Source organism: Myodes glareolus, chromosome 7, assembly GCF_982192425.1.
Source record: "Myodes glareolus chromosome 7, mMyoGla1.1, whole genome shotgun sequence".
Classification (NCBI taxonomy): Eukaryota; Metazoa; Chordata; class Mammalia; order Rodentia; family Cricetidae; genus Myodes; species Myodes glareolus.
Window position 1 is genome coordinate 85,495,433 of NC_142032.1, and position 24,488 is coordinate 85,519,920.

The following is a 24,488-nucleotide window of genomic DNA, read 5'->3' on the forward strand; positions in this document are numbered from 1 at the left end:
GGAGCACAGCTAAACCAAAGCTTGGATACATTTTCCCAGGCAGTGGGTTCCAGGTTGTAGATCAGCAGTCAGGGCAGCGGGCCAATGACAGTGAAGTACAGCCCAAAGCCTCCAGCCATCTAGGGCAGGCGCAAACTCACGGAGAGACACAGCCATAGTGTGCAACAGTGTGTAGTCTGGACGTGCTCTCCAGGAGGAGCCAGAAGTGATGAGCCGGCTTGCAGGACATTGACTCAGTTACAGGAAGGACACTGCCATAGCCCTGGCTGGCCTCAAACTGAGGGCATCCTCCACCTCTCCCTCTGTGAAGTACTGGATTACAGGTGGACGTCCATGTCTGACTCCGGGACAGGGAGCCCCAAATGTGACCTTTCTCCTGTATTCTAAGTCCAAATGTGACTTGTAGTCAGGAGTCAACTGGCAACAGGACATTTCTTAGTCCTGCAAGGGGTTTTATAGGACACTGTCTCAAATCTGGAGGTGTGATGTACAACTGTGTCTGCTTTCTGCCAGCGGAAACACCCTCCAGAAAAGCCCTGTGCCCTTGACTGGTTCCCTGCCTCAGATCCCTCCCTGGGGCTGAGAACCAGAAGGCTTCTTGGATAGTTGGAATTTTCTTTGGGCCACCAGCTCAAAAATAACAACTCAGGGATTCTATTAATTATGAAAGTTTGGCCAGAGCTTAGGCTTTTCCCCCAACTAGCTCTTATAACTTAGATCAACCCATTTATATCAACCTACATTCTGCCGCGTGGCATTACCTTTATCTGTGTTGCCCATCCTTCCTCCGCTTCTGGCCAGCAACTCCACATTTCTTCTTCCCAGAGTCCTCTCTGCCCTCAGAAGTCCCACTTAACTGGCTCTTTGTAACACCAGTCAAAGCAATGCATCTTCATACAGTGTACAAATATCCCACAATGCTCTGTGCAAACACTAAGATGCTGCTATCTGAAGAACAAGACTGAGTTTTAATGCTCTGTCAACCCCCCCCGCCCCCGCTGTCAGAAGGCAAAAACTTTAAATCAACCTGTATAAAAGTAAAAATAACAAAAACTAAATTCCAGGAGGAGTGAGTGGCAGCCAAGTAGGTCTTCCAGGACAGTGGCACTGGGGCCCTCAAGGGCAAGTATTCAGGTCCTGGTTTGCAGAGGGAGCCTCAGGGCCAGCTCCGTCAGATGACTCATGTCGGGTTGTTTGCTCCGCCTCTTGATGTAGTCCAGAGTCTTCACCTAGAAAAAAGAGCTCCATCTTGTATTTGGCTTCACGGCTGGAGCCTCTTCTGAATTGGCCCTAAGTGAGCTTACCTTGCCTAGCTGAAAATGGGATGTCTTCTGAGGAATGGTAGAAGAAGCAAAAGGTTAAGATTGTAACTTACTCCTAAAATCAGACTCGGGGATCAGGGGACAAAGCTCAGTTGGCAGAATGCTTACATGCCCAAAGTCCTGGGTTTGTTCCCCAGCACCACAAAAACTAGCTAGAGGAAGGAGGATCAGAAGTTCAAGATCATTTTTGGCTACATAGCAAGTTTAAGAATAGCCTGGGCTACCTAAGACTTTGTCTCAGAGGAAAAGAATCAGACTTGGTTGTGATCAGAAGTGGGTGACATTTTCAAGCAAGTAGTTTTTACTGAGAGGAAGTGACTAGGGATGCTTTCTAGCACTAGGAAGTCACCCAGAAGAGTTTAGGGGTCTGACTCAGGGCTGATGGGGCAGCTTGCTGTGTCAAGGTCAGTGCCAGAGGGCTGGCAGGGGCCCTGGTGCTTACCATGGTCCTTGTGTCTGCACAGCCGTGCCTCTGAGCCAGGTGCCACAGGTTGACAGACAGTTGGTTCAGCTTGTTGTTACGAAGGTCCCCATGGGCCAGGATGCTATTGAAGAAGGAGAGGCCCAGCAAGCTCTGGCGCTTCAGGGCCTGGAAGAGAGAAGGGAAGCTATGACTGTGCCCCGGTACACTGGATGGGCTCAGTGTAAATGGCCTTATGCCAACTTTGCCGTGTGTTTGCTGAGCCCACCCTGCACCTGTGAAATGACCGTGAGATGCACAACACATGGTGAACGGGACAGAGGCACCACAAGCTCTGAGCTCCGCTGCACACCGGGCCGTCACTGTGGTTAGGGCAGACCCAACAGTCGCTGGGTTGGGGAGTGAGGTCTAACGGCAGAGAAAAGGCTGTGCTTCCAAGCACAAGTCAGGCTGGAAAGCTTCCACGTGGCTCTCAGCTGGGGCTCAAGCTTCTGAATGCTGTGGTCACTACTGCTGATCCTAACCGACAACACTCCTGAATCGGGACCCAGATTTGGCCTCTACGGGAAGCACCTACTGCAAGGCATGGTGTGCCTGCCTAATCCCAGCTCTAAGGTAAAGGTAGAGGGAACAATTCTAAGTCATCTTCAGCTCTATAGGAAGTTGGAGGTCAGACTGAATGAGACCCTGTCTCAAAAATAAAAAATTTGAAAAAAAAAAAAAGGAAAAAAGAAAAGAAGAACAAGCCTCCCAACACTGTGACGACAGGCCTTTCAGGAATCTGGTTTTGTTGGATGACCTGCGAGGCACCTCACCAAGGAAACATTTAACCCATGTGACCGGCTTTGACTGACAGATATGATGGGGAAGAAACGGTGCAGCGACAGCTCAGATAAAAGAACACACTTCCTCGGGGAGCAGACGATGATCACAGAGAAACCACTTCTACAGGTGGGTACCTGCTGTTTCAGGGTGCCCATGGAGCTCGATGTCACTGGATGCTGGCCAGGCCTGGCAGTCCTGCCAAATCGTGCCACCAGAGCCACCCATGTCTGCTCTAGTCCACGGCAGCGAACAGGTACCAGACACTCAGCGTTTGCTAGCACCTCTGCTTCACATATCACATCTCTGGGGCTGGCACATTCACAACTTGTGCTGGGTAAGCTTTTCCAGCATTTTTACGTGTGCAGTAAGGCAGGTTCTGCTCGGAGGGCATTGCAGATGGAAATCAGGTGTCTGGGTAGGCCCAATCTAGTGATGGAGCCCTTCAAAGGTAGAATAAAGGTCTGGCCAGAGTCGGAGACAAGCAGGGAAAGAGAGAGAAAGGCCAACGAGGCTGAGGACATAGATTTGTAAAGGGCGCTATGTTAGCACTAGGGCCTCTGTCGGATCCCCAGCGCCCATATAAAATGTGTGTCGTGGCACACACTTGTAATCCCAGTGGGGCAAAAGGGTCCCTGAGGCTCACTGGTCAGCCTGCTTAGCCATATCGGCAAGCCCCAGGTCAAAGATACTCAACCTCAAAACTTGTAGTCAGCTCCTGAAGAATAACACCCAATAGCTAGGCATAGTGGCGCACACCATTATCCTAGTACTCAAGAGGCAGAGGCAGCTGGATCTCTGGGTTTGAGGCCAGCTCACTCTGCAAAGCAAGTTCCAGGATAGCCAGGGCTACACAGAGAAAATTTGTCTCAAAAAACAAAAACACCACCCAGCTTGAGAATGAGGGGGCTCTTCCTCCCTCATCGAACTCCCCAATAACATTTTACCCTAAAACACTCAATTTAGCTTTTCAAGCCATAGGCTATTACAAACGGCATCATTATATGTGTCAGGGACATGAAGGCACTCTGGCAGACAGTAAAGACAGAACACAACTGTGTTCAAGGAAGGTCATCGGCTCGCACCCCCAGGCCCTCTACAGGTTTTTAATAGAAGACAGAGAGAGAGAAAAACAGAGTCACAGAGAGGGAAGGAGAGCAAGCAAGAGAGTAAGCTCTTTACCTGTGAGAACTGTCATTTCTAGGAAGTTCTAGGGACTCCACACCCAAACAGTTTCTCCCAGCTCCTGCTTAAAGCAGAACTCAATCCTTCACGTGACCTTACAAGATAATTCTGGAACCACAGTGGTTCCAGTGAATGCCCAATGTGGAGGGCATGGGACAAACGGGAATACTTTAAAGTGCTGGGCACCTGTGAGCCGGTTGGTGAGGGGGTGGGGTCTGGCTGGAGAACTCAGCTCAGCGCTTGGGGTACCAGCTGGAGAACGGAAAGGGAGCATTGTAAAAATGGAGGACAGCAGGTTCAGTCACACTCAGCCACTCGGCGTCAGCTCACATTGCAGGCCATCTGTATCCCCCTCTTCCTCCTTATTTACTTTATTTTGTATAATGTTTTTAGGTATTTATTTTATCTACATATGACTATTTTGCCTATATGTTTGTATATACATCAGAAAGTGCTGGATCCCCAGAAATGGATGACTGTGCGCCACCATGTGGGTGCTGGGGACCAAAACCCAGGTCCTCTAAAAGAGGAACGTGTGCTCTTAACTGTCAAGCCACCTCTCAGCATTTTTTTTTGTTTGTTTTTTGAAATAGGGTCTCTTTCTGTAGCTCTGACTGTCCCAGAACTCACTTTGTAGACCAGACTGGCCTTGAACTCAGAGAGTGACCTGCCTCTGTCTTTCAAGTGCTGGGATTAAAGGTGTGCACCACCACACTTGGCAAGCCTATTTTATTTTCGATACAGCCTCAAATGATTTAGGCTGACCCAAACTCTCAGTGTAGCAAACAATGACCTTGAACTCCGCCCCGCCCCCCCCCCCCACAACTTCCCTAGCTCTCCTGGAACTAGCTCTGTTGACCAGGCTGGCCTCCTCGGCTCCTTGCCTCTGCACTCAAGTGCTGGGATTAAAGGTATGCACCACGGCCCAAACCGACCTTGAACTCTTGACCTTCCTGCTTCTAACCCTAAATGCTGGGATCACAGGCATCTACACCACGCTGTTTTATGCTAACCCAGGGCCTTGATACATAACCAGTTACCACACTGTTTTAGTCTCTGAATGCTGCTAGATCACAGGTATGTCTTACTGTGTGCAGCCTTTGTTTGTTTGTTTGTTTGTTTGTGACTAATTGATATACAGTATTGGGGGGGGGACCTGCAAGTTGATAGCAGACTTGTGGGTACCAGAGGCTGACGTGAGCTGAAATTTGGGTGTTGGGGAAGTACTGAGCAGGCAGAGAATAGCCAAGGCCAAGACTGGGAGCCACCATTCAGCCAGATTTATTTCCCTTCCACAACGGAGCACTGTGTGCCCTACGGTGTTCCCGCCCTGCGTTTCTCCTACCCTGCAGTGTTCCGGCCCTGCCGTGCTGCCTCCAAAGCATGTGGCAGGTGGAGCGGGCAGGTACCCACCTCGTCCTTGGCCAGGGTTTTCAGGTGCTCCAGGATCTGAGCCATCACCGCCTCACAGAGCTTGCTGTTCTCAGCCAGGAACTTGGAGTCTCCCCCGTACAGGCTGTCATTGGAGTCAACTGGTTTAACAAACAAGAGCAACATGTCACATGGGATTGGCAGATGGCAGGAAGGCCTGGTAGGGAGTATGGGAATGGCCAAGGTGACCCACTGACTTTAGGATTCACTAAGAAAACACCTAACCTAGGGCCTAGTCTGGGCCTGAGGCCAACAGTCTGGAAGTCATTCCCCCGCACTGGCCATGCTTGGAGGGGACAGTCACAATCACAGTGACCCACTCTCTCCAGCTGCCAGGTACTGTGGCAAGCACTCACTCTGTGTCATGTAAGGATCCACATAATGAGCACCAGGAAGAGTTGGCATGCACATCTTCAATAAGAGGGGAAACTGAGGCTCCGAAGCTGGCGTAGCTGGGATGTTAAACTGGGTGGTCTGATTCCAAAGCCCAAGTTCTCATCCACTGCACCCTTAAAACCAACTGGCTAGCTTTTATAGTTCTGGAAGGTTCTATCCATACTACCAGAGAAGACAAATATCAACCATCTCACTTAGATGTGAACCTTGAGAGCAACATTAATGACTTATATGCCCACCAGTGCCAATGTGGCATGAGTGCAATTTCTTAAAGCCTTAAAGCCTGCTCCACAAGATAGAACCCATGCCTGCTATCAGATCCCACAGTCCCCTTTACTCCCAACGCTTCCATGCCTGGCAGTGTCTCCTTTTCTAAGACAGCAACTCACTCTATAGTTCAAGCTGGCCGGGAAATCACTCCATACCCCAGGATGGCCTCTAACTCGTGACAATCCTCCTGCTTCAGTCTCCCAAATGTTGGGACTACAGGTGTGAGCCAGCATGTCCAGCTCTTTAACAAAGACACTGTTTGGCCACCTCCTATACGACATCCACTGCCTAGAGAAAGGCTGGCTCGGTCAAGGGTGGCTTGCATACTACTTCCTCTGCTGTGGTCAAGTTTGTGTTTTCATTTAAATGATAAACTCAGGCAGTCTCCTTATTTGAGGACAGCTCTGTGGCTTTGTCTGTGGTGGCTGACCCCATCTCCTGCACAGGGGCCCAGAACTGTTCAGTTAGTCTCCACTGTGAACACACGGGCTGTTCGGTTTTGTTTCTGCAGGGCTGGGGGTAGAACCTAGGGTTTCCTGCATGGCAGGTGGAGCTTCAACACTAAGTTGCACTCTGATCTCTCTCTCTCTCTCTCTCTCTGGCACATATGTGCATGTATTTGGAGGTCAGCGATCAATCTCAGGTATCACTTCTCAAGAGCTGGTCACCTTTTATTTTTTTAAGACAGGGTCTCTTAGTGGCCTGGAAATCACTCATTAGTCCAGCCTGGCCGGCCATTAAGCCCCAGGGATCACCTATCTTCGCAATCCAAGAGGTCCTCATGCTTGAGTGACAAGTGCTTCACCAACTGAGTCATCTCCCCAGTCGGTCCTCTTCTGTTGGCTAGCACCAGCCTTCACAAACAAAGAAAGCACAGTTTCTGCCTTTCAGAGCTCATTCCTTTCCTCCACGCTAACACGAGCTTCTATTCCCATTCTTTCAGCTACAGTAATGTGGTCCTGTTTAAAGAGGATGCTAATAAGCTCCCAGCTCTACATCCTGCTGGGATGTAGTTGTGCTTCCTATACCCTTGTATTATCACCTCTAAGGAACAACTGGGAAGGCTCTCATCTCAGTCACACTTCAGAGGAGACAATAAGAAACACAGAAGGGCCTCCAATTTGATCCTGTTGTACAAAGGAAGAACAAAAGACCAAATGAGGGGGTGAGGGTATGGATGGTCCTTCTCTGGGTATGTCACAATCTCTTAGTGACTGCACAGAAACAATCCCCAGATGTGGTCTGCAGGAATGGGAAGGTGTTCAAGAGTCCAAGAACAAGGAAAACCAGGCATTGGAACTCTTGAGTGCATTCCAGAACAGCCAAGACTATACAGAGAAACCCTGTTTGATTTTTTTTTAAAAAAAAGAAAAGAAAAGAAAAAGAAAAAAAAGAAAGAAATGACCTTTTGGGGCCAGGCATGGTGGTGCACACCTTTAACTGCAGCACTCGGGAGGCAGAGTCAGGCCCCTCTGAGTTTGAGGCCAGCCTGGTCCATCTACATAGCTGAGTCCCAGGACAGCTAGAGCTACACAGTGAGACTTCGTCTAAAAAGAAAAAAATCCCCTTTGGGAGTGAAGAAGATAGATGACTCAATCAGTAAAATGCCAGTCATGCAACAATGAGGTCCACATTGGATCCCAATGTGAAAAATCCAGGTGTAGTTGTGCATGGCTGTAACTCAGTACAAGGACAAAGGAGGGCAGAGATAGGTGGATCCTAGAGCAGCTCACTCCAGCCAGCCCCACCAAGTGGTGAGCTCCAGGTTCGGTGAAAGACCCTGTCTCAAAAAGTAAAGTCTCAGAGAGGACAGTATTGACACCTGACACTGACCTCTGTCCTCCAAACACGTGAGCACATACCCATGTACAAATGCGCACATGCGCTGGCGCGCAGGCACGCACGCATACACACACACAGAATGTAACAACAGTATATATAATATGGCCCCTCCCTACATAGTGGAGTCATGTAGCTATGTGTAGTTCCTAATTTACAGTTTCCCAGGAACTTTTAAAAGTTACATTCCTTTATTTAATGCATTCACTGGAATTTGCATTGATTCTCTGGAGAATGAGCAAACCTGTGCATAATTAAACTGAGAGAAGAAAACATCAGGGGTGCTTTATGTTCATCTCTGACTGCGACTTCAGAACAACATTTTAATTTTTAAAAAGTATCAGAAGTATAGAATAGCTGAATAAAACGCCTGACAGTGGATACCTGCCTGCTTGTCACCCAGACTTGTCAAACCATAACTCTTGGCCACTGTGTGTGTCTTCATCATGCTCCCTCTCTACACGTGAACACTAGCATGTGTTCCCTGAGCCACTTGAAGCAGGTACAGGCACTAAGAACACAGAAAACAAGCAGCTCCACCCTCCACCACTCCCCAGCTCCTCTGACCACAGGCATCTCCAAGCTGACCCTGAACTGCCCTTTTAAGGAGACTTTTGGGGTGATGGTTAACGCTAGCTTGTGGTGGCACACACCTTTAATCCCAGCCCTTGGGAGGCAGAGGCAGGCGGATCTCTGTGAGTTCAAAGACAGCCTGGTCTACAGAGTGAGTTCCAAGATAGCCAAAATACACAGAAAAACCCTGTCTCAAAAAACCAAAAATTAAAAATGAAAATAAAAGAAATAGAGTTTAAAATAGAGCTACATAAAGATGAAAAATACAGAGAGAATCTGGATACTGTATGTTATTATGTTGTCTTTGAATTGTTTGATGGCTGAGGAAAGAGCAACAGCTGCTAAAAGACATTTGATTAAAAATAAATGTTGCTGGATTAATCCAACATAAGTATTTTGAAAATGCCTTGACCTCAAAATTTAAGTCAGAAGATATGTTACTTTGGAGAAGAGGCTTTGCTTTTATTTCCACAGGAAATGAGAGGCTGTGGATTCATTCTGAGTTAAGAAAAATCAGATTTGACCAAGGAAGACCCTCTGAAAAATCTCTGATAGAAGTGGATGGCTCAAATGATCCAACATTTCAGAGGACCTCTGTTGGAGGTCCATCCAGAACAGGCTCAAAACTGCTGGCTGAGATGATCAAGCCTCCATCAGAGAAGGAGGGAGTTGTGAGGACCACTGTGTCCTCACTCGAGACTAGTCTTACGCAATTCTACCCTAGAGGGCTTTGGGACCTCAGGAGGTGAGGGAGTACACAGGCTGGAGAAAGCTAACTGAAGGGGAACTTCATCTAGGCAGCTATGGGGAAGGAACCACTGCTTGTGCCGGCTGAAGACTTCAGTGTGCCTGCTCTGTGTCACCCATGCTCTGTAAGCAGGCACAATAGGTTCACTGGCTCCCCAGGGTGAACTTTGGCCGAGTCATACTTGGGCTTGTTGTTGGGCTTATAAGGAGCAGGCAGATGTATACTTCTCCCCCAGGGAAATCATTTTTACAATAGCAGCTACTGAATGAGGTCAGCTCAGCACTGGATTCTGGGCTAGGATCTGAGGACCCAGTGTGGGGCACAAGGTTGACCTGGCCCACCTACACAAACAAGCAAAAAGGCCATGGGAAAAAAAAAAGGCCATGGTAGTAGTAAGTACTTGGATGGACCAGCGCCAGGTCATGGGATCCTAAATATGGGGATTTTGGGTTTAGGATGTATTTTTTATGTAGTCTAGGCAGGGTCTCAAACACTTAATGCAACTGAGGATGACCTACATCCAATCCTCTGCCTATCTGGGATCAGGTGAGATTATGCCATCAATTTGAGGCTCTGTGGGTTTAGTTAAATAGAAGACGTAAAAAGGAGTTGGGAGGGATACAGGGAGGCTGCTCTCAAACCAGCACCAGCAAGAACAGAACAGATGGTAGCAGGTGGGAGAAAGAGACTGCCCCTTCCTCCCAGCATTGGAAGGGTGAGGGCTGGCAGGCAGGCCTCCACACCCCTCCCCCCCGAAGCTCAGGGAACAGAATCCCATACCAAAGCCCACCTGGACTGGGTGAGGAGAGCCAGTGGGGACACTCATCTACCTGTGCACCCAACCAATGATCCAAGGGTGCTTCTGCAATTCCAGTATGTGGTCAAAATGACTTCAGGCACTTGTCATACACACATGGCTGGGCAGATGGCCGATGGCCCGGAGCTTGCCTAACACATATAAGGTCCTGGGTTCCATTTCCAACACCACAAAAAAAAAAAAAAAAAAAAAACCCAAAAACTGATCCTACAATCTCCCCAGGATCCTCTTCCTGGGGAGATTCAGTGGAGGGTGGGAAGTGGTTCAGGAATACAGGCTCTTGGACTAAGACGCAGCTCAGCTGGCAGAGCGCTTGCCTAGCATGTGTGAAGCCTGGGTTCAATCTCCAATACTGCATTAACTGGACATGCTGATAGACACCTGCAACCCCTGCACTCTGCTTATAGAGGGGGAGAACAAGAATTCAAGGTCTAGGAACAAAGAGCAGCCAGAGCTACAGAGTAAGAACACAGAAAAAAGTTCAAGGACATCTCCAGCTATAAAGTGAGTTTGAGACCAGACTACATGAGGCCCCGCCTGGCTGGAGATACAGTTCAGTGGGTAAAGTGCTTGCTGCACAAACAGGAGGGCCTGAGTGTGTACACTGTCTTAGTTAGAGTTCTATTGCTGTGAAGAGACACCACGAACACAGCAACTCTTATAAAGGAAAACTAATTTGGGCTGGCTTGCAGTTCAGAGGTTGTCTGTGATTGCCATGGTGGGAAGCAAGAGCATGCAGGCATGGTGCTGGAGAGGTAGCTGAGAGGTCTACATCTTGATCTGCAAGCAGCAGGAAGAGACTGAGCCATACTAGGCTTAGCCTGAGCATCTGAGACCTCAAAGCCCACCCCCACAGAGACATACTTTCTCCAACAAGAGCACACTGACCCCCAACAAAGCCACACCTAATAGTGCCTCTCCCTATGGGCCAAGCATTCAAACACAAGGCTCTATGGGAGCCATTCCTATTCAAACAACCATATATATCAAGCACAGATGTAAAACCTGGACATGGCAGCATGTGCCTGTAACCGCAGCAAGTAACTACAGGGGTGTGATGGGCTTGCAGAGAGCTCGTTAGCCAGCCAGATTAGCTAGACTGGTGAGTTCCAGAGTCCATGAAAGACCCTGGCTCAAAGAAACAAGGTGAAGAATGATTAAGGAAGGCACCCAGAGGCAAGGTCAGCCTCCATATGCGCACACACACAAATGTGTACACACAAACACTAAGAAGACGTGGTGAAACAGTCCCTTCGCTGTCCATGAAATGGGGCTGGCTGAGGGCTGGTTGGGATGCTGGTACCTTTGTCTATGTGGTAAAGATAGGTGTCCTGGCTCATGGCAGACAGCAGGTGCAGGACAGAGGTGTAGATTCGGATTTTGTCGTCACTATTGTCCTCCCAGGTGTAGTCCTGGATCACGTTAAGAAGTTCTCGAACCAGAAATAGGACTCCGTGTTCTGGATGATCCTGGTAGAGAAAAAATATGACAGATAAACCCAGCTATGAAGCAGAAGAGTTAAAGCACCCATTAACCCAACGCTTCCCTTAAGCAGCTGTTGGGACTAAAAGACTCATTGCTTCATTCTGGCAGGGCCACTCAGGAGCCTAGGCAGCCAGCACAGAGAGAGAGAGTGACAAGACACACCTCACCCACTGATCACGCATTTCAGCTTGGCGGCATGAGCAACAGCCTCCCTTTTGGGTCCAAAGAACAACTTGCAACCACCTGTCAGCTCAATGGCCTGTGCTTCCATGATTACTCCTTGAGTTCCCATGCACAATGGTGGAAACAAATCACGTCTGTCTAATTACACAGGAGGATTGTGGGTCCTCAGCAGATGGCATGGCAGAAGCCACTGCACTGCCTTCAAAGACAGCCCCGCTCCCAAGGATCCTCACCCACAGCAAGGGTTGACCTGGACTCCTGTGAGAGGGAAAACCTAGGAGAATGCTCAAGCTTAGAGTCAAGTGTGTTTCTCAGACACTACAGAGAATCTTTCCAAGAGAGAACTGCAATGTGAAAAGGTGGGCAGTTTCCATCCCCGAGGTGGCTCTCCTGCTGACACTCCCGGGGGAAACAAATGCCCAGCTGGCCCTACCAACCCCCACACAATCTCTGCTGACTGGGTCCAGCCACACCTCTCCTCCAGACACAGTATTGGGCCCTAGCGGGATACACTCAGGTCAAGAGAAGAAGGTATAAAGGAGGATTATTTTCGCAGCTGGGGCCAGTATGAGGCTGGGCGCCAGGGCCTGGTGCCAGGAGGATGCTTTTATTATCCCGGGCTGAAAAAGCAGGTGTAGGTAGGGACGCTATCGGAACTACAAGAAAGACCTGCAGCTGGAGGCTGCATGGAGGGACAAGGCCACTGGCAAAGCATGGCTGGGGATCAACTGTGAGGTGACAGGCACTGTGCACGGGTGTCCTCACCCACTCCAGTCTGCGGGCGGTGTCTCCTGTTGGCTGGATGGGTTGGAAGCCAGAAGTGTCTCCAGAGGCCACTCTCCCTGGCACTGACGTGTGCAAAATAACTGGCACCTCGCAGCTGAAGAGTAAAGAATGCTCCGTGCACAAGTCCCAATCCAGTATCAGTTAAATGGAGGCACCTTTGCCAGTCAACAAGAACATGCTTTTCCATGGACAGAAAGTCACTTTCCTTAAAGTTACATTCACTTTCTCCTCTGTGTGTGTGTCTGTGCACATGAATGAGTATCGGTATACACTGTCATGTACACGCCAGGGCCAGAGGACAGCTTTAGGGAGTTGGTTCTTACTGCCAGGTGAGTACAAGGGAGTGAACGCTAGTCCTCAGGCTTGGAAACAAATGCCACCACCTGCAGAGCCATTTCACTGGTCCAGAAAGCATTTTCTGTATTTCTTGTTTTTTTTTTTTTTTGTTTGTTTTTTTTCTTTTCGGTTTTTCAAGACAGGGTTTCTCTGTGTAGCTTAGAGCCTATCCTAGAACTCACATTGTAGGCCAGGCTGAACTTGAACTCAGATCTCCTCCTGCCTCTGCCTGCCTCCCGAGTGCTGGGATTAAAGGCAGGTACAACATCATCGCCTGGCCATTTTTGTATTTAAGACACCTCGCTACCTTGCTCAAGCTGGCCTTGACTTATGGTGCTTGCCTTTGAAGTAGATGTGATTACAGCCCAGGCCACCAGGTCCAGCTTCCTCTCTTCTTTCTTTTTATTGTGAGCACATCCTGCCATCTGAAAATGTCTGATTTATGGCTTCAGAGAACTGCCCCGTCACAAATGGTGGCCTCCGTCTGTCCTGCAGAAGACAGGGGTCACATCTGCTGCACCTGTGCCTGCCACACACTGCAAGATCTACTCAATAGAAGGTTGGATTCCGATTTTTGCTTGTTTTGGATTTTTTTTGGAGGGGGAGGGGTCTGGGTATGTATGTGTAGGCATGTGCTTATGTATGTGTGTGAGTACATGGTGAGTATGCATGTAAGTGCATGCTTGTGAGTGTGGTTCATGTGCACATGGCAGCCAGAGGCTAAAATCTGCAGCCTTCTTCAGTCACTCTCTATGCTGTTCTGAGACCACTCTCTTCCTGAACCTAGAGCTCACCAGCTGGCTAGGCTGAGTGGCCAGCAAGCCTCAGGGATCTTCCTGTCTCCATTTTTCCAGTACTAGGCTCACAAGCCTGCCACCATATCTGACTTTTCATGTGGATGCTGGGGACCAGGACCTAGGTCCACATGCTTCTGGGGCACTACTCACTGAGCCACCATCCCGGCTCTAGGGATAGCTCAGACTGGCTTTAAACTCATTATCCTCCCGCCTCAGCCTCTTCAGCACTTACTATCACAGTTGGCTGAATTCTGTGGAAGGTGCCTCCAGGAATACACGCTGGCATGGCCAGGTGTGACCATGTGCCCTGGTCCTGGCCCAGTGAGTGGCATATGGCAGACCCCACATGAATCATGTTGAGTCAATTGCCTTTGTTGACACTTTCCATGTGCCAGGCCCTGAGGAAGCTACAAAACTGGTCCTGAAATCAGTTACAGTGTTTTCAATCCACCAGGCCCGGCCCTAACTCACCCATAGGAGTACGTCACAGGGGATGAGTGGCTTCAGCCTACACTTCCAGCATGGGAGGTGGGAGGGGGGTGTCCCAAGATTAGAGTTCTGGCAGTCTGTCTCCTGTTAGCTCCCCCTCTTTGGACACACTGGTATGTCTATGTACTCAGGAAGAAGATGTGCATGGGGGGACTATTTAGAGCGCAGGCATAGGGCTTTAAATTCAGACAGCAGCGGCCTGATCTAGGATGTATGTATTTGCAGTGACACGGCCTAGGGGTGAGAATTTGGGCAGAGAAGCCCAAGATGTGCACAAGCAACTCCTATCTGTGGGAACTGTTTCTACTGTATCAGCAAGAAAGAGGATGCACGATGCTCAAGCATCCAAACAATGTGAGCTGTGCGCATCTATCTGAACCACCCAGGCGAGGCTAGTCAGTCCCAGCTGGCAGCTCACCGCTGCCTTCCTCTGCTTGCAGCTGTTTCTAACTAGGCTATTTTGTTCGGCTACGCGGATACTAAAATACATTTTTTTTAATTTAAGGATCTGCCTTGGGAATAGACCACAGTCTGAATGTTCCAGCAACTTCATTTCAACACTAATGTCCCCACCCTGTGGGAGACCAATGAACAAAGTTTCAGAGAAGTGGGGCCATAGGCAATGGAATTCAGGGAATGGGCTAAGACGAGCTCTTCTATGGTTTGTTCATAACCAAAGAGATGACAGGCTATGTCCATGGTGCACTTCCCATGTTTTGTTTTAATATTTGAGAATGGTTCAATAGCTGAAGCCAGGCATAAGTAGATTATTTTTCTTTTTGAGACAGTGCCTTATGTATCTAGGTCAGGCCTTGAACTGGCTATACAGCTAAGGATAACTCTAGCCGTCTGGTCCTCTACTTCCTGAGTGCTGGAATTACACACATGTACCACTGTATCAGGTTTTCTGTGGATAGACTCTGGGGAGTTGAGCATGCTAGATAAGCAAACACTGTACCAACAACTGAGTCCCACCCCAGTCCCGTATCCTCTCAAAGTAACACAATGGTTTCAATGTGTGTCTAATATTAAACTAGTAATTTTGTTATTGCTGTTGTTTTGTTGTGTACGCAAATATGTGCTAATGTATCACATAATTTTGTTGGGTTTTTTTGATGTGTGTGATGTACATATTCTGTGTATGGGCAAACGTGTGCTAATGAATTTAGGTGTGGAGGGCCAGAGGTCAGCATCAAGTGTCTTCCTTGGCCATTCTCCATCTTGTTTTTTTTTGAAACAGGGTCTTTCACTAATCCTGGACCACACCAATTTGGCCAGACAGGCTGGCCAGTGTGCTCCGGAATCTGCCTATCTCTGCCCTCAGCCCCCTGCCCCTTTGAGACAGGGTTTCGTGGTTTTGAACTCACCATAAAGCAGAGGATGACCTAGAACTCTTGACCTTCCTGCCTTCACTTCCCAGATTAAGGCATGTATCACCTGCTTTTATGCAGTACTGGTGACTGAGCCCAGGGCTTCATGCATGCTAAAAGCAAGCGCTCTACAAACTTAACCGAAGCCCCAGTCCACACTCCGGTTTTTAATTATTTCTTCTCTTCCTCCTCTTTCTTCTTCCCCCACCCCATTCTGTGTGTCTGTACATGTTACATGGCATCCTGTGCATGGGCACACAGCAGCCAGAGCAGAATGGATGTCTTTTCTATTGCTCTCTGACCTACATTGCCTCGAGCATGGGTCTCTCAAAGCTGCCTGTCTGAGCTAGGCTGGTGGACCAGAGAGTCTGTCTTCACTCCCCAGTCTGGGATTATGGCATGCACAAGCCATGCCTGCCTTTTCACATGGGTGCTGGGAAATCAAACTTAGGACCTCATGCTCGCTGAGCAAGGGCTATTATTCACTAAGCCATCTCCCCAGACTGTGCATTTTTAGAAGGAAAAGGTGTTTGGGGTGACATGGCACTCCAGTGGGAAGATCCCCAGTATCCTTGGCTAGGTTCCCTCCTACATGGGCAACTCAATGCCAATGAGGTGGTTTCCATGAGGGAGCCAAAAAGTGAGTCCTTTTTATTGACCCAAAAAAGGGCCTGACACTGTCCCTCCACTGTCCCTTTGAAGTCCCTGCTCTCAGAAATCCTCACTTCATCACACTCCCGGGGAGAAGAAATACTTGAGACGTGATTGCTGGACTTCTCAGTAAGCTGAACTGGAGGCAGCAAAGATGGTAACAGCACATCTTTCGGTCCTGACCGGGTCACTGACCAGCTGGCGAACCTCCACCTTACTGGGTGCTTTGGTTCAATGTTTTGAGTGCTTATTTATGAACTGTTGGCTGGATCATCAGAAGAGGGGGATATGATTTAAATGAACAGTAAGGGCTGGGTGCCACAGAGCCAGAACACCAATGGGCTGGGAGCAGAGTAAGAAAAGGGCCCTTGGGGTGCAAAGGAGATAGATCCCCAGCAGATTTGAGGCTACTGGAGCAGGTGCCTAGAAGTCCCTCTGGGGTGCACGGCACCCCCACCCTACCTTTAGGCCTTCACTTACACTGTGCTCCTTGCCTTGAAGCCCGCTCCTCCTTCTCCTCTCCCTAGCACCTAGGTGCTCATTTTCCTTCTAACTCAGCTGAAAACCTACCTTCTTGGGTGTGGCTTCTCTAATCACCTGGGAGCTCATTCTGGCCTTTTCTTTTCAGGTGGAACCTCCCACCATACCCACAAAGCCAACCAGCAATGACCTGTAGTCCTCCTTGGTGACTCCTTTGTCCCCACAATGCCTAAAGCCACAAAAATACCCAACCCCCACAAAAGGGGCACTCCGATGTCCCTGCAGTGCCTGGTGCTTCTTACAGATGGAGTTGGTTGTGTTCAACATTAAGCCTGACTTCCTCCGTAGGGAGCACTTCCTCCATTCCCAGATTAGCAGATACTTATGGACCAGGATGATAGAGAGGAAAGGGTGAAGTGGAACGTGGATGTCTTGCTATCTCTATAGCTACTTTTTTTTTTTTAGGATTCCTTTTTTTTTAAAAAATAATTTTATTTAATAGTAATTGGTTTTTGCCTGCATGCACATCTGAAGCCCTGAAACTGGAGTTATAGACAGCCATGAGCTGCCATGTGGGTACTGGGAATTGAACCCGGGTCCTCTGGAAGAGCAGTCAGCGCTCCCAATCATGGAGCCATCTCTCCAGCTCTGTAGCTACTTTTAATGAGGAAAAGACAAGAGAACGCACGTCCCCACTGCAGCCTCAGTGATCAGGGCCAGAGAACAAGACCCTAACATTCTAGCTCCTACAAATCCTGACACAAAATTGGGGCTCTGAAACCATGACACTGATCTCGATGTAACAGTTCTACTTTATTTATCCTACCAGAGGCTGCTAAATGAGACTGTCCCGCTCCATGGAAACAGTTTCTCTGGACAGCAGGGAGCCACAGGGAATAGCTTCGTAACCTGCACTGCAACCCACACCCCTCTCCTGACCATGCACTTAGCTACCTGTTGGCAACTTCAGACACCTCACACCCGCCAACCTGTGTGTACATCTCACTCCAAACAAAGAAACAAACCAATCTCTCCTCCCCTGAAAACCATCAGAAAGTACCCACTTTGCGAATAGTTTCTGTCCAGGTGGGGGAGGCAATCAAGTCCGAACTTGCTTGACTACATGCAAAAAGTAAGACAAACTCTGTCCTCTACATGAACTTTTAGGAAAAATCTTCTATTTACTCTCTTTTGCCTATGCCTATCAAGTATATGACTAAAATATGATACTTTCTGGGAAGGGACATGCCCATGAGCAAAAGCTTAAATAAGTCAAGCCTATCAATCAAAACAGAGAGCCACCCACTCCATACCCCTGAACAACCCAACTCCTTCTCTTGAGCCCCATATAATCCTGGGGCCCCTGACTGCCCTCAGTCATGTGGCTTGCTGTAGTTACCACACGATCTACCAGTACGGTCTGGGTGTCTGTTCAGGTTCTGGAGGGGAGATTAGCAAACCTGTGTCTACGGCGGCACCGTTATAATGGCCAAGGTGTGGGAACTACCTGTGATTCCCACGGATGAAAGAATGCACAGGAAGAGAAGTCTGTGCACATGGTGGAAGGCTGGCGAGCCTTAAACAGTAAAGTCTGTTGCACGTGACAAGATGGAGGAAGTGTGGGACTTGCGCTAAGGGAAACAGACCAGTCACAAGTACAAACACTGCCCGAGCCCAGTTAGAGAAATCTAAAGCCGCCTAATTCATGATTCCAGGGGTGAACAGTGGTTGTGGAGGGTGGAGAATGGGGAGGTAGGGATCAACCAGCATACATTTCCAGTTAAGCAAACAAAACACTCCCAAGATCTGCTGGACACCATTTTATGTAAGGTCAATGACTCTGTACACTCCTTCTGAAGCCTTTAGTTTAGGAGTAGAGCTTATGTTACATGTGGTTACCACAGGGAAATATAATTCTAAAAAAATAAAACACACACACACACACACACACACACACACACACACACACACACACACCTGAGACATGAAAGGGAACCAATATGAGGTAAACAGGAGGGGGGTTGATTTCATGCAAGATCCACTGTCATGGCTCAGGTGTGACTCATCTGATCACCTCTTGGCCATGAATACTCAGGTGGGACCTCTCTGCTCACACGAAGAGTCAATCATCCGTTCCAAAGTCCCTCTGAGGAGAGGCTAGACTCCAGTCACACCAGAAACCACACAAGTACCTAACCCTATAGATACTTTTTCTTACACATACATACCCACGAGACGGTATAATTTTGACACAGAGTTTTCTTAGTTTCCTTCCTGATGCTGTGACAGAAATGCCCTGACAAGAGTAACTTAAGGGAGAATGGGGTTTTTTGGCTACCGATCCAGTACATCACTTGGGGAAGTCGAGGCAGTAGGAACATGAAGCCCCTGTGCACATCACATCCACAGCCGAGAGCAGGGAGCAACGAATCAGTGCCCGCTAGTGCTCATCCCAGGCTCTCCACCCTTACCAGTCCAGGACTCCCGGCTACGGATGGAGATGGCACTGCGCAATGGTTGGATCTTCCCCCAAGATATGTCCACAGCCGGCCTGACCCAGACAATCCCTTCTAGATGATTCCAGGTCATGTCAGGTTGACGATTAAATCTAACCATCACAGTAGGAGATTAACAATGACTAATCGTAAATCAGAATAAATTTAACAGCACACAGTAACAAAAGATAAGATGTTTTCCCTTTCTAATTAAGTTGAAAACTTCTACCTTTTCACAGAAAGGACCACTCAAGTGTCTCTCTTCGGCAGATCCCAATAGTCACTAAATTTATGTGCTCTGGGCACTGAAGCAAAAGAAACATGCTCACACAGGGTGGACCCACTGCACAATGACGATTCAAACCCAGATGTGTGATATCTCATCGCACTGTGTAGAACGGCACACAGGTGAAAATGGATGGTTTCTAGAGCTTTCTTTTTCAAATTTTTAGACAGAGGTTGGAGACCAGCAAGTAAAAGCGATGTGAGAAGACTCGGTGAGCTGCTTTTGTACTGGGGCCACCTCTGCTGAGGAGGGGTGACGAGCTGCTAACCCCAGATGGCCCTGAGCAAAGAAAGCGTGTGACACACTCCCCAGGATCACATCATGTGTGAGGGCCCCTGGGAGAGACAAATCCAGGTTCAAATCCCTGTTCTGCTACAAGTTACTACACAGCCCCAGTCTTTTCAGTTCTAGGTGTCTATAAATGAAACAGATTCATTAGTTCCTACTTTAAAGGGTTCAGGGAGGATTCTCAGAGGCTCTATAAGTGCTGATGAAGGGCTTTGGCATGTTCCTGGGGTCAAAACTGGAAGATAGCTCAGTAGGCAAAGTGCCTGTTATGCAAGCACGCGGCCCTGAGTCACATCACCAAGACGCTTGGAAAAGCCAGGAGCAGACGGTACCTGCACCTGTCTGTGCCCACCGTGCTGGGAGAAGAGGCAGATTTGGGCTTGCTGGGCAACCGTTCTGACCTAATTGGTGAGCTCCAGGTCCACTGAGAGACCCTGTCTCAAGAACTGAAGTAGAGATACAGGGAAGATACTGATGTTGACCTCCGACCTCTACATGCATTCCCCCCCCCCCAAATTAGTCTTTATTGATTATTACTGGGTCCCACCAAAGTGCAGTCTTTGACACCAGGAAAAGCAACAAAGTTCCACTCTGAGCAGAAGATGCTCTCTTGATGCCTATGTGTGCAGGCTGGCATCTGGAAGGAGGTTTTAAACGTGTCTAAATACCCGGGGGAGCTGGGGAAGGTACATAGCCTGTGTGTCTGGAGCAGCTGCTCTCCAGCTGTAGCTACCTGACCAAGTCATGGAATACCAAATGAAGGCAGGAACTGATTCCTCAAGGGGGACCACAAGCCTGTGTCTGCTTTCACAATCGACCAATATTTTTCATATGGAAAAGTCATTCCAAGTGCTTTCCATCGTTCCATGGGAAGCAAGTGTGACTCCAGCCTGGATTCTGCTCTCTCTCTCTGGCCACCAGCTTGCAACCCCAGGGAAGGGTCTTTGGTTTACACCATGCTTTCATAGCTATGGTCTCATTCAAGCCACACAGCAGTCCTGCAAGGTGGGCCTTATGATGACATGTTTGAAAGATGACAGGTGAGACTTGGAGGAATTAAAAAGCTGTCTCCTAGGCCCCAGAGCCGTGAGGTCACTGGGTCGGGACTGAACCCAAGTGTGTGACTCTGAGGAGAAGCCTTTCGGAGAGACTCCAGCTGCTCTGAGCACATAGGAAGCCTGTGTGTAGGCCGTGAAGCACCCCAGTTAACCACCAAACAACAACCAACATCAACCGCTTCACCGGAAACCTGGCTTTCTCCTCTGGTCATCTTCTATGACAAATAACCAGGTCCTACAGAGAGGGAGGCACTGACCAAAGAGCCCTGGGATCAAGTGTCCATGGAAGAGACTCCAGGAGCCCCTGCAGCTCTGCCACTTGACCCTTGGCTCCTCCCCAGGATGCTGCCTACCGCTGAAGGACAAAAGCCTCACCCAGAGCAGGTCTGTGGCTGGGCCTCCCGGTCCCCCTCTGAGAACTTGGAATCTGAACACAGAGAGCCCACTGCTGAGTCATTTTTTGTTTTCTCAGCTTGATGGAGATACATAATCCACACAGGGAACAATACACCCATTCAGGACATACAATTCAATGACTGTTCGTGTATCCACAGTTTGTGCGGCTGTCACCACAATTGACTAAAGAATATTTCACCACCCCACAAGAAACCTGGAACCCAACAAGTGCTGAGTCACTGGCACAGCCCAAATGCGGCATGACATTTCTCCAGGTCCAGTTCCTCCTAAACCACTCGGGGCCGTGACCTCCAAGGGGCCAGTTTCAATCTCCTCAGAGAGATGTTCCAAGGGGGATCTCTAGGAATGTGTGTTCAACAGAGCAACTCTGATGCAATCTTCTTGAAGGAGGGGTTTGGGGGTATTAGGATATTTGGTTTGCAGTTTTTGTTTTTCTTTCTCCAGAGGTTTTGAGATAGGGTCTCGCCTGACACTCAGAATCTCCCTGCCCAGACTTCCCAGTGCTGAGAGTACAGGAGATGTACTTACTCTAGTACCAGAGTATTCCACACCAGCTGGCCAGGCCTGTTCTGTGCCCCCTCCCTGTGGCAGCAGGCAACGCCTATGGTTTCTTGGGGCTGTTAGTTATAAATCAGCAAATAAGATAGCCAAGGCCTCAAGGGGACTTGATCACACCAATGCAGCTGTATGGCTAAAGCTCTGGTGAAAACTTACGGGTCCTTCGTGGGCAGAGTCACCGCGGGGCTCTGTAAGGAGGGGAGCAGGCTGGTGTTCAGGCGATCCCTCAGAAGCAAGGCGGGTGCTATGTGTCTCTGCAGAGAGGACTTTGGTGAAGAAGGTATGCTGTATGTCTGTAACCCCAGCACTGGGGCAGGGGGTGGTGAAGTAATATGGTGAGTTGCATGTCTGTAACCCCAGCACTGGGGCAGGGGTGGTGTAGTAATATGGTGAGCTGCATGTCTGTAACCCCAGCACTGGGGCAGGGGGTGGTGTAGTAATATGGTGAGCTGCATGTCTGTAACCCCAGCACTGGGGCAGGGGGTGGTGTAGTAATATGGTGAGCTGCATGTCTGTAACCCCAGCACTGGGGCAGGGGGTGGTGTAGTAATATGGTGAGCTGCATGTCTGTAACCCCAGCACTGGGGCAGGGGGTGGTGAAGTAATATGGTGAGCTGCATGTCTGTAACCCCAGCACTGGGGCAGGGGGTGGTGTAGTAATATGGTGAGCTGCATGTCTGTAACCCCAGCACTGAGCGGGGGAAGTAACTGCAGTAAGAGAATTTTGAGTTCCAGGATGGCCTGGCCTATAAAGTGAGGGTCTTAGAGAAAAGAAGAAAAAAAAAATCAAAAGACTGATGACAAGATATGAGATGAGAAAGAATAGGACAGGAAGGGACAAAGAAGAGGGAAGGAGGGAGGGAGGGAAAGAGGAAAGGAGGGAGGGAGGGACGGAGGGAGGGAGGGAAGGAGGGAGGGAGAAGGGAGTTGTGGCAAGAGAACAGAAAAAAAAGGAAAGAAAGGAAAGGGCCTTTGTGCCTGAACTGTAGTAATAGGATGCCTGCTCTTGACTCTTGGCAACAAGTCCCAGCGACTACCATGGCCACTGAGGCTCTCTGCACGTAGCTCACTATCTGGTGAAAGGCAAATGCATCAGACAGTTGGGAAAACAGAGACGCCACTTTGTTCTCTTCATCCAAACCCATGTCAGGAAGCAGGTGGGATCCCAGTCAAAGACCGGGGCTGAGAACCCCAGCTATGGGAAGCCTCCAGGAATTCCTACTGCAGGACTCCCCAAGGGGCCCCAGTTCCCTCTAGCCCAAGAATGACTGCTCATCTCTCAGAGCCACAAGGACCCCAGTTTCACTGTTTACTGATCCAAAGAATCCTACTACCCAGAAGGTTCACTGTGAGGCTATATTCTGCGTGCTCGCTCAAACCTTACCATAACACGGGGAGCTGGCACAAAGACCACCCTCATTTTATGGCTAGGACACACACACATAGGTAATCACCGGACATGAAAGCCAGGAGGAGGAAGAGCTGGCTCCCATTCTCACCATCATGGTCCAAGGCCACTGAGCCCTTGTATTGTCATAGTACAGTACACCGAATGTCGGTGCCCCCTCCCCACAGATAGACAGGCAGAACCCCCGATCCCAGTCAGATGCTGCAGTGTTGTCAACTTGATTGGCCCTTGAATCAGCTAAAAGACCACCTGGTTGGCAATGGAGGCGGCTCAGCAGTTAAGAGCACTAGTTGCTCTTTCAGAGGACCCCGTATGCTGGTTCTCAACTGTCTACAACTCTAGTTCCAGGGGATTTGATACCTTCATCTGGCGTCTGCGGGCACCAGGTGCACATGTATACACATACATGCTGGCAAACATTCATACAAATAAAATATTTAAAAGGCATGCCTGGTCTGTAAGGGCATTTCCTGGACAGATCAACCGAGACGAAGAGCCTCCTCCAGGTGGACAGCACTAGTGAAGAGCAGAGCTTCTTTTCCTGTCTGCTTTCTGCTGTGAGTGCATCTACCCTGCGGCTGCCATCTTCCACAACATCAGAACACAGCTTCCTTGGTCTTCCAATGTCGACAGAAGAGTGCGCTCTCCAAGGATCTTCGAGGTCTTTAGTGCCAAGCTGGGAACATCTGAGGAATCCAGCTTTGTGGGCTGAGCAGCTACTAGGTTTTCAGCCTCTCCAGGGCACCCGTATATACAAGTCCATCTAATAAATCCCCTTTGTGGTACACATCCATCCTTTTGGTCCTGATCCCCTAGAGAACCTTGCCCAATACACATGGGGCCTGAAAGGTAATAATTAGACTCCAGAAGACCAATAACCCAAAGGGCCAGACAGCAACTCTGGCTCTCACGTTCTGCCATGTGATCATGTCTCAGGAAGAGGGCTGCCTATGCCCTGAACAGGACCCCTGGCAGAGCCAAGCCGGCCCCTGACCACAGACTCTCAGCCTCAGACCTGTGAGAAACACGCATTTGCTACTGAAGTGGCTCAGTGTCAAGCCCTCTGTCACAGCAGTCCACGCTGGCAACCACGGAGCCAGTGACAGTGCCTTACACTTTCAGGCCTCGGGACACTAAGGCAGGGTGAATAAAGACGACCTGTGGGTTCTGGGAAACATACCGGCACGATCAATAAAGTAGAGAAGAAATTACACAGGAACTCCAGGAGGAAGGGCTCCGACGGCCGCAGCTTTCCATCAATGCTTATCGTCTTAGGGACTTCTGGGATGAGGCCAATGGCAGCTTTGAAAAACGCATCAGCTGCAAGAGAAAAGTCAGAGGATGAGCCCTGTGAGACGTTCAAGCTGGGCTTTTCCTTAGACTGGCCGGGGGTCAGCCTGAGAGCTGCATGGAAGTCAGGCAACCCTGAGGGCTCAGTTCAGCCAGCAAGGCCAGAGGAACGTTCTTCAAACCACCATTGATGAGGCACTGCTGTTACTATAGCAACAAGGAAAACCTGCAGCTAAACAGCCTTAGATTGAAGGACTGAAACAGACGGAGACTTTTATAGACAGTCT

At 49.2% G+C, this 24,488-nt stretch overlaps 1 protein-coding gene and 1 pseudogene across 1 annotated transcript in view; both read right to left on the bottom strand.

The window, feature by feature from the left end:
• Nucleotides 1–949: 949 nt before the first annotated feature.
• Vps35l (VPS35 endosomal protein sorting factor like) overlaps nucleotides 950–24,488 on the bottom strand; it is a 110,484-nt gene continuing 86,945 nt past the window's right edge. The window contains exons 27-31 of the mRNA XM_087908529.1: nucleotides 24,092–24,231; nucleotides 11,128–11,293; nucleotides 5,164–5,282; nucleotides 1,765–1,911; nucleotides 950–1,229 (exon numbers count right to left, since the gene is read on the bottom strand). Coding sequence (XP_087764655.1) covers nucleotides 1,131–1,229; nucleotides 1,765–1,911; nucleotides 5,164–5,282; nucleotides 11,128–11,293; nucleotides 24,092–24,231 — 671 coding nt within the window. The 3' untranslated portion in view covers nucleotides 950–1,130. The remainder of the gene's footprint in view (nucleotides 1,230–1,764; nucleotides 1,912–5,163; nucleotides 5,283–11,127; nucleotides 11,294–24,091; nucleotides 24,232–24,488) is intronic.
• Nucleotides 12,385–12,500, bottom strand: LOC125417242 (small nucleolar RNA SNORA24; annotated as a pseudogene).